This window comes from Crinia signifera, chromosome 4, assembly GCF_055691185.1.
Source record: "Crinia signifera chromosome 4, ASM5569118v1, whole genome shotgun sequence".
Taxonomy (NCBI): Eukaryota; Metazoa; Chordata; class Amphibia; order Anura; family Myobatrachidae; genus Crinia; species Crinia signifera.
The window spans coordinates 277,864,743-277,875,624 of NC_139220.1; the positions used below are offsets into that span (position 1 = coordinate 277,864,743).

At 42.3% G+C, this 10,882-nt stretch overlaps 1 protein-coding gene across 1 annotated transcript; it reads right to left on the reverse strand.

The window, feature by feature from the left end:
- Positions 1 to 2,545: 2,545 nt before the first annotated feature.
- MRPS24 (mitochondrial ribosomal protein S24) lies at positions 2,546 to 10,013 on the reverse strand. The gene is made up of 4 exons (XM_083184668.1): positions 9,859 to 10,013; positions 4,860 to 4,940; positions 3,460 to 3,571; positions 2,546 to 2,905 (listed from the first exon to the last, which is right to left on the reverse strand). Exons 1-4 carry the CDS (start codon positions 9,979 to 9,981, stop codon positions 2,622 to 2,624), a joined length of 600 nt encoding a protein of 199 aa, XP_083040794.1. The 5' UTR covers positions 9,982 to 10,013; the 3' UTR covers positions 2,546 to 2,621.
- Positions 10,014 to 10,882: the final 869 nt, after the last annotated feature.

Here is a 10,882-nt window from a genome sequence, read left to right on the forward strand (position 1 = left end):
AATATCCCAGCATGCCCTGCTGCAGTTTTACTATTTAGCCATGTTAAAATCCTTGCAGGGCATGCTGTAATGTGTAGTTCAACAGCTGGGGTGACAAAGGTTTCCCATCCCTTTCCTATAATAGCAACAAAAGAAGGGGGCACGCGCTAGTTTTTAAGGAAAGGTCAATAATTAAACTCAAGGGATGAAAATTGATTAAACATTTAATATAGACACAATATAAAGCGTGCTCCCAATTTTGGATTAATGCAGGTATGTGCGCACCTGAGATGTATTTCTCCCAGCAGCTGTTATTAAATGGGGGACACAAACACTCCTTACATAGGTTTTTATATTGTGTCTATATTATTGGGGTTTTAATAAAGTTTCATCCCTTGAATTTAATTCTTGACCTCAAAAACTAGTGCTATGCCCCCCCCCCTTCTTTTGTTTCTACTTATTTATTGGGGGTGACTTCCCCATTTTCACAGCTTCTGAGCGCCTGATCATACCCCATCGGGGATTACCATTTTTTGCACTGTCCTACAATATATTATGTACAATGAATCCACCACACCATGCAATGTTGTCCTGTTTATAAAGATCACACTAAGTGACAGTACTGTGCACAATAAATCATATGAACTTGAAATAAAAGATTTTCATAGAGGAAAAAAAAACCAAACACCATGATCTAAATTTGATTAATTTCATACAATAAGCATATACAAAGAAAAGAGCTTGGATACAGAATTGTTTTAATGCACGTGTGATTAAGGCATTTCCTGTCCGCCTGTAGGGATTGCTCAGATCTAATTGATCACACAACAAGGAAAGTTGTGTTGGCATTCTTAAGCCTTTGAGGGCCAAGGGAATTTGTCAAAATAGGTGTGAAAAGTGCCATGTAAACAGTTTTTTTAAATTAACACTTTGAGTGCCAACATTCAAAATATGCCAGCGCCGGTCACAGTGGCTGTTCTTTTTTGGGGGGCAATATTTAACTATCCTTCAATTAACTGACTTGGCTGTATTTACATTTATTTGTAATAAAAGAACAGTCGCTGTGAGCAATGCTGGCATTTTTAGCGGATATTTTAAGAATCGCTCACGCCACGTTGGCACATAGAATTTGATGGCAGATAAGAACCACTTGGCCCATACAGTCTGCCCCTTTTTAAACATGTTACCTCAAACCATATTTGATCCTTATTTTGTTGTAAGGATATCAATATGCCTATCCTAAGCATGTTTAAATTGTACTACTGTATTTGCCTCTACCACCTCTGATGGGAGGCTATTCCACTTATCTACTACTCTTTCTGTGAAAAAATTCTTCCTCAAATTTCCCCTGAATCTTCCTCCCTCCAGTGTCAGTGCATGTCCTCGTGTTCTGCTGCTCCTCTTCCTGTGAAGAATGTCTCCCACCTGTACCTTGTTAAAACCCTTGATATATTTCAAAGTTTCTATCATGTCCCCCTTTCCCTTCTCTGCTCTAAAGTATACATATTAAGATCCTTTAGTCTTTCCTGGTACGTTTTGTGATGTAGGCCATGCACCATTTCACCATTTTAGTTGCCCTTCTTTGTACAGTCTCTAATGTATTTATATCCTTCTGGAGATATGGCCTCCAGAACTGAACACAGTACTCTAGATGAGTTCGTATCAATGACCTATATACAGTGGCATTATTACTTCTTTCTATTGCTGATCCCTATGCAACCAAGCATCTGACTTGCTGTCTTCATTGCTTTGTTACATTGCCTACCTGGCACTCAAAAGGTTAAACTAGGTACACACTATACAATTTGCATTAACGATATAATTCAGTATGTACCCACTACATCATTAACCAGTTGAGTGGTATGCCGGAAATTTTCCAGGCTCAGCTGCGCTGCCGCAGCGTGCTGTCCTGGAAAATTTCCGGGCATACCACTAAAATGAAGGTGTGCACCACTGGCGCATCACCTGTCCGGGCACCCCCCCAGTGGCCACTCTGCTCTCCCCTATCAATCCCCCTCAGCTCCAGCGATTGTACGCTGGGGCGCCCCTGCCGCCATTAGTTCTAGTAATAAGCAAGCTCAGCACGGCTGAGGGGGACTAGGGATGTCGGGCGCCTGAGTCCTCCCGAGCCTGCCACCTATTATGATCAGTGGCTGGGGCAGCACACAGGAGCTCCGGCATACTGTGCCGGAGCAGAGATGACGGGGAGAGGGAGACGCGGGGGGTGGCCCACAACTATATGGTGGGTTTTGCTGGGGCAGGACAAACCTGCCCTGGTAGGTTTGTACTGCCCCAGCAAAACCCACCATACAAGGGGTCAATGATGACTCTTATCATCTGACCATGCTTCAAATCTGACGATATTGTCAGTGCTGCATGCTTTTAAAGTTATAATTTAAGGGCATAGGAATATCTGGAAATGCTATATACATCTTATACTTTGCAGTGATTTATCTTTCAGCTTCAACATTTTCTTTTTTATTATTGTCAAAAGGAAAATGCCATTTGACAATCACCCATTATATAAATCCTCCAAGTCAGCATAACAAAACTCATAGACAATAGCAACGAGTAGCAGTTTAATCAGACAAAGGACGTGGGCTACAGAGAAATTGAAGTTTTTGGTCAGGAAAAGGAAGGAATTACAGGTACTTGTAAATGACTTTCTCCTCCACAGTTTGTAATTCCAGCTTTACCGGACACTTGTACAAATAGGAGAGCAGCGCTTCAGTGTAGCCAGTCAGGAAGTACAGCTTCTGTGCATTGTGGTAGCGGTTAAGGACAGCACAAATCACTATTAGATTGGCACGACGCTTGATCACAACCTCATTGGCCAGGCAGCCATGGAACGTGCCATACATAAATTTGCGTATGTAGACATCCTCTATGGTGCGTTCTGCCGCGCCACCCTCACCGTCCAAGTTACCTGAAAGCGCAGACAAACAAGTATGTAACACACTTATTAACCGTATCACACACACAGATTATACAATAGGGCCAATACATACGCAATTCGATAAATACAATTAAACAATTCTGCATTTTTTTCCTGATTATACAATTTTCTAAACTACCAATATATGCCCGTAAAAAGCCCACAAATTTTTCAGTAATTATTAGATAAGAGTGACAATCTTGAAATGTCCAATTTAATATTAATGATCAGCAAATCAGCCAAACTTCCATCCACTAACAAGCTACAGCTGTGATTGGTCGCAGAAATCCAACATGTAGGGCAACATGATTTGCCAATTCCAGACACTATTTTGCCTGAATCGATGATTGGTGTGCCAATTCTCTCTCCCCCCAATCATTTGCATTCTTACAGCATTACAGCTACTCCTCATGCTGACAAAGAAGCCATCCCTGTGTTCTCAAACATTTTGTAATTTGACACTATTGCTTCTGATGTTTTGTCATAACAATAAAAAAGTGAATTGATGCTAGGAGCTCAGCCTGTGTTACGTATGAAGTACTTACTTGTGTGTTGTGACAACCAGCCTTTCCTGTGGGCGATGTAGTGTGGAGGGTGTGCTTGTTCGTAGGTCACAGGCTTATCTCCTTTACCAACACGCACACGTGCTGCACGGTTCTGGAAACAGGACAGATAACTCAGATATCAATCACCTAGAGGACACTGGCACAGAGCTCTATTATAGACTGAACCAATGTAATGGAAAATAAATCCCCACTCATCAATTTCATATGCTTTAGAGCAGGCATATCCAACTGCCCCGTGGGCTAGATAGTTACATACGGTATGAATTGTTTTGTTTATGCAGAAAACAAGTCATAAGTTGTTCAATGCTCACTGCCATATTTCTGTAAAAGCTTGCCCCAAGCAAATAACCAAGTCTCTTCTCAGTAGCCAATAATGTTACACTTACTTTTTTTCAAACATAAAGAATGAGGGGAAAGGCAGAACCATTAGGATCTCAAAGGGAGATGTTTGCAACCCACTAGTATGCAAATATGAAAATGATATAGAGGTAAGTCAGCCTAAATCACCCATTTATCATGATCAAATATATGAAAGGAAGCATTTGTAGTTTTATACAATTGTTTTATGATTTGTCATCATTTCCACTTTAATATGAGCGTTTGACTAGAAAAGGTTTAGAGACAATTGATCAATTATTTTGATTTTTAAAATCAAAATAAATCACTGGGCGGTTTTAGGCTGAAAACAGCTCAGTGTGTATGGTCAGGCGATAAGCGCTCTCTCATCATCGCTGGCGGCCACCGTTTGCTGGTTTTACCAGTAGGCTTAACGGCTTTTCATAGCGTCCGGCTATTGGAATCCGTTCACAGCGGTTAAAAATCGCTCAGTGTGTATGCACCTTAACACTGCAGGAACACTGGGCACAGTGTCTATGTTGGGTGGTGTTTAAAGTCTGCACTTATGTCCCGAGGGTTCCAAATGTCAGTGGGCGTTCCAGGGTGGTAACAGGTAGATATAGCCATATCTCAGCCAGTGACTATGGCTTTTTTTTAGCACTTGCACTGGAAACAGCGCCCATATTTCAGCAGACATCCTGAGCAATTATAGGGCTGCTCTAACATCTGTATTCAAGGCAGTGTCTCTGTATGCAGCGTTAGCGTAAATTCATGGCTGAGCCTACTTCTTATGCTGGGTACACACTGGGCGATATATCATTATTGATATGCACAATACCCGTGTGTGTGCTCAGTATCGTTAACGATGCACATTACAATTCTCCTGTGGCACCGCCAATATAGTTATCAATATCGTCGGTGCCTGAAATCGCCCTGTGTGCCACGCAGCATAAATCAAGCCCAAGAGAGGTCACATTTCCATTGTTGAACCAGTCACTCTGGTACCTACAGCTCAATGATAACACATTATTGTTGCCACTTACCTTTAGACAAACGGAAGTGGTCTGAATACAGCGAATTGGAGACTGTCTGTTGTACGCGACTTCTAGCCCCCTAAACAAAACCTAGTAGAATGGAAATAAACAGTTGGCCCATATTTAGGATAACGATACTAAATCACCTCCTCACTTTGGCACGTGAGAGACATGTTACAGCCATCATAGTAGAGGTAATGCATATTAATATATATCCATACATGGACTGCTTGTGTAACTTGGCCCAAACTTTAAGCAATAGGATACATTCTTAATGCAGCCTCACTTGTGACAGACAGACAATGCTAGGGTGCTTAGGCTGAACGGCTGGATCACACTGTGGCCTGATACTGTAGTGGGCAGGCAACCACACACTGATCTGCTGTCTGCATTTTCATAAATCATATATATATTGACTGTACAAAGAAGGGCAACTAAAATGGTGCATGGCCTACATCACAAAACGTACCAGGAAAGACTAAAATATCTTAATATGTATACTTTAGAGCAGAGAAGGGAAAGGGGGGGACATGATAGAAACTTTCAAATATATCAAGGGCTGTAACAAGGTACAGGTGGGAGACATTCTTCACAGGAAGAGGAGCAGCAAAACACGAGGACATGCACTGAAACTAGAGGGAGGAAGATTCAGGGGAAATGCGAGGAAGAATTACTTCACAGAAAGAGTAGTAGATAAGTGGAATAGCCTCCCAACAGAGGTGGTAGACGCAAATACAGTAGTACAATTTAAACATGCTTGGGATAGGCATATTGATATCCTTACAAAAGAATAAGGATCAAATAGGGTTTGAGGTAACATGTTTAAAAAAGGGGCAGACTAGATGGGCCAAGTGGTTCTTATCTGCTGTCAAATTCTATGTTTCTATACACACACACATGATTTTCACCTGGATAATTCTCAGACGTATTTTTTCCTCAGCGGCCATTTGTGTGTCAATACAATATTGCCATATGGAGTAATAATGTTGTTCTTTAAGACTCTTATATAAAAAGAGCTCATAACTTCACATATACTGTAGATGAAAACTTTCCAGTACCCGGACAGAGCTTGATAAATGAAGGACTGGGTTTACTCATACTTGCCTACCTGACCCTCTCCATGAGGGAGAAAATGCTCTGTTCCTGCACCAGGAAAGTCCAGGAACAGAGCATTTTCTCCCTCATGGAGGGGATCAGGTAGGCAAGTATGGATTCACTTCTGCTCTGCAGCCACATACAAGGTATTGTTCTCAGTTATCAGTCTTGGCTACTAGTGCAAAATAGAAACAAAACCTTCCTCCATGGCCACAAATTTATCATAACCACCTTCATGACAAAATACTGGTAACCATGAGGTTTAGATTAAAGGTCGCTTGGAAGCAGATTGAATTATTACTGTGGTCCACAATGTTGGGATAACCTGGAATATTAACCTTCATGATGAGCAGCTATTGAATCTTTTCATTTAATGTTTAGTCAATATTCTATGATGGGAGTTCTATTTCACATGGGATGTTGCTATAGGCAACCAATCAGAATCTACTTATTTATTTAGCACCTTCTAGAATAGGGGTGGCCAGCCGATCAGAGGCAAGGAGACAAAAAATATTTTATGGTAAGACATGCATACACCCATACAGTGCATCCCCCATACAGTGCGTCCCCAATACATACATACACCCATACATTGCGTCCCTCAAACATCCATCTATCCATACAGTGCGTCTCTGAAACATACATACATTCATTGCATCCCTCATACATACATACATACAAACATGCATGCATGCATACTTCCCTCACATATGCATACATCCATACATTGCCTCCCTCATATATACACATATATATATATATATATATATATATATATATATATATATATATATATATACACACACACACACACACACACACAGACAGTGCCCCCCTCATACATACAGTGGCACCCTCATACATACATATTGTAGATACATACAGTGCCTCATTAATACATACTGTACATACAGTGCCTCCCTCGTAGATACATACATTCATCCATACAGTGCACATAAAATAGGCAGAGGTTTTATGGGACACAGCTCCCCCCCCCTCTCCCCCTCTCGGTGCACATACCACTAGCCAGCATATTGCAGCTGCTCTTGGCGCCAGTGCTGGACCATGGTGCTGCTGGCGGTGGGAGTGAGCACAACAGATACTGCACAGCAATACAGGTAGTAGGTACCAAGCGCAGCGAGCCCGCAAGGGGCTTAGTTGCACTCACCATGCTGTCTGGGTCCGGCCAGTCGGGATCCCGACGCCGGGATAATGACTATCGGGATCCCGACTGTCAGACCCCTATACCACACCCCCCATCCACTACGGGGTGGTGGGAAAATAAAATAGGGTACTTGTCTATTATCACGGGGCCCAATTTTACTACGTACGCAAAAATCGCATCCATCGCATGCCATTATTGTATGTCATGCGATGCGATTTTACCTGTTATAATGTACTATACCATTAAATGATATATAATGTAATTTATTTACGCACCAACCCCCCCCCCAGTATCCACGTCATCCCGAAGTGTGGCAAGCGCAGCGAGCCCTGCGAGGGGTGGCAGAACGCGACCAACCTTTTTCATACCCCCACTATCCAAGTCGGCGTGGAGTCGATTTTATATAGTGTGGTGAGCGTAGCGAGCCACCGAGCCCGAAGCGTGGCGAGCGGATGCGTATAATGTTACATGTATCACACGTGTGCTTGCCACACTTCGGGTTCGGTGGATTGATGCGCTCACCACACTATATAAAATCAAATCCACGCCGACATGGATAGTGGGGGTATGAAAAGGTCGGCCGGATGTGTTCCGCCGCCGCTCACCATGCTTCGGGATGACGTGGATAGTGGGGTGCCATTATTATATGTCCAATCGGAACCGATATCTGATCACATCGCATGCCATACAATAATGGCATGCGATGCAATGCAAATTTTTAGCTGACCCGATTTTTGTAATGTATTCACTGACAGAGAGCAGTGAATACATTACATAGGAAAATCGCATCGCATGCCATACAATAATGGCATGCGATGCGATTTCACTACCCTGAATACGCAAATGCCGTAGTGGGCGTTGTGATAATACACAAATACCTAAAATAGTGTGCTGAGTGCAGTGAGGCCCCGAGCCCGAAGCAGGGTGAGTGCAGCACTTACGCCAACATTTGGGACATTTGTCAACCTACACAGACAAGAGAAGAGAAAGTACTCTCTTTTTCTGGGGGCAGTACTTGAAAAAAAGTGTTTATTTAAAACTTAACTTTTATTATTGATTGAAAAGGTAAAGAATAAAATTGACACACTATAACGCACCAAACATAAAACACATAAGGAGTGTGTGGCAATAAAGTTTTTAGTGCCACACACTTCTTATGTGTTTTAGGTTTGGTGCGTTATAGTGTGTCAATTTTATTCTTTACCTTTTCAATTAATAATAAGAGTTCAGTTTTAAATAAAAACTTTTTTTTCCAAGGCCGGCCCTTTTTACATGAAACCCAGCTCATCTGTTATAGAGAGGGCAACCCTTGTTCTTACCTGGATCAAATTGCGGGGGTTGGTCGACCCAGGCTATACACTGGAGCTTTCACACCGCACCTTGAACTGGGTCGAAATGTCAGCAACTTGGGTCCGAGGTGCGGTGTGAAAGGGGTATTAGAGGTATCCATAGTACATCAGGCTTCCTTGGATAGAAGAATCTTGATGATCCAGCTGGATAAATGAAGTTCACTTTTAAATTGTCTTCATCTTTATTCTTGACAACACATAAACAAGCCACCATTTCTTTTTATACACAACAGATATATAGTCAACTGGAGATTTTGCAATGAATACTGTAGATGAAGCTGTAACCTTAGAAAAAGGTTTTCACAATTTTGATGTACTTGAGTCAGGTAACACAACTTTATCATTCTTTTGTAACTGGTTGTGTTTTTTTGGCAGATTTCTGTAAACTTTGCATAGCCATTATTTGGAAACAGCATGAGATATTTAAATAAAATGCTGTATTTTTCTTGGACTGCGCATATACTCTCCATATACCAAATGTTATCAAAATCGCTCGTGAGGTAAAATCCGTGTGTTCATTTGACACAGAGATGACCCTATTTTATTTTAAAGTTGAGGCAGTCATCATAAATAGGCTTGCCATACCATCTCTTTAAACTTGGACACTCATGGATTACACAGGTTCTGATCAAAACCAACTGATCAGCCACAGAACCTCTGTAATTCATGTGTGCCCGGGGAAGCCTAGCTATAAAGAACATAGGAAAACAGCTGACACAAGATGGAACCAAAAAATGAGCCAACACTGGCTGGCTAGGATCTAGGAGTGGCTAGTGTAGTGGGTCACTTTGTCCATAATGGGACTTTAATAAGTCCACATTCTTTTGATGATTATCCTGAGTGCTGGTCCCAGATTGTTCTCTGAGAATGGGGTGCATGTGATATCATACCCTCCAACTATACCTTTTCAGCTGGTGCAGTACAGTTTTGTTTGCCTGTCCCGGCCAAAAAGGGCATTGTACAGATTTTCTGGGTCTCCAATTCTCCATTGAAAGTCGCCACGCCCCTTTCTGGATTTGTACAAGTTTTTGCCCTTCAGATGTTGGAGGGTATGTTATATACTACTTGTCTATTGATCTCTCTCTCCCTCTCCTCCATCATTATACATACAGCATTTCAGACCAACTGGCTACATATATAGAAGCCTGCTGAGCAACATATTGTACCATGTTCCAGAGCCCTGACACCCACTTCCCCTCTCGTGTTAATCATCATACAGACGAGTGACAGGTCTAGGGATATATTTAATAATAGAGCACACAGCTCCCATGCTAGGGATATATTTAAGAGAGCACACAGCTCCCATGGAAGGTGTAATAACACATTCCACCCTGCATCACTAGGAGACAATTCTCGTCCTCTAATTAGTTACTGACCATATGACAGTCAGTGACATTACCTGCAGCCGGGAGACAGTACAGCACACGGGCGCCGCCATCTTTGCAGCGAACCAAAGAGAGTGGAGGACTAGAGGCAGACAACGGTACCTGACAGGGAGAACAGCTCCCCCTACAGGGCGCATCGTTCCGGCGCGCAATGTGATGATCGGCGCCGGCGGTCACCGAAGCACCACTGCTTGTTGTTCCCTGAGGCCGGTCCCGGTTGACGGCGTGGCCGGGGTTAGGGAGGCACCGGAAAGACAGCCGCCCGGCTGGGGCATGTTTTCATATCTGCATTTATTTCATACTTGCCTACCTGACCCTCTCCATGAGGGAGAAAATGCTCTGTTCCTGGACTTCCCTGGTAATGTATGATTGCCATCACCTGTGGTAAATCACCTTTCTTATCAATTACCCAGCTCCACACAGGTGATGGCAATCATACATTACCAGGGAAGTCCAGGAACGAAATATTTTCTCCCTCATGGAGAGGGTCAGGTAGGCAAGTATGATTTATTTGTGTTAAAACTTAAATGTTTTGCTTCAGTGTGCCATATTGATCGTATATAGCAGACAGGGATGCTCTGTACACTGTATCTATACTGGTGTCAATAATATTATTATGATGATTAACTTTTTATTTATATCACGCCGCATAGGATCCTAACGCCATTTAAGGGGGTTGTATGCGACAATTTTAAGTATTATTTATATGATGAAGGGTTCCGCAGAACCTAACAATACATGTATCTGCAAAAATAAGAATACCACAACTTACAGTAAAGGGCAAATTAAGACAAGTACATGATAAATGAATATAGTTCCTTTGGGGGTCAGGACACCTAACAACAAATTAACAAGAGTAAATATAATATAGAGGTAGTACACATCCTCTAGAACAGGGGTGGGGAACCTTTTTTCTACCAAGGGCCATTTGGATATTTATAAAATCCGGGGGGCCATATAAAAATGATCAATATATTCATGCAGGCATTATACACACGGGCAGCGGCATATACATGTGGGCATTATACACACGGTCAC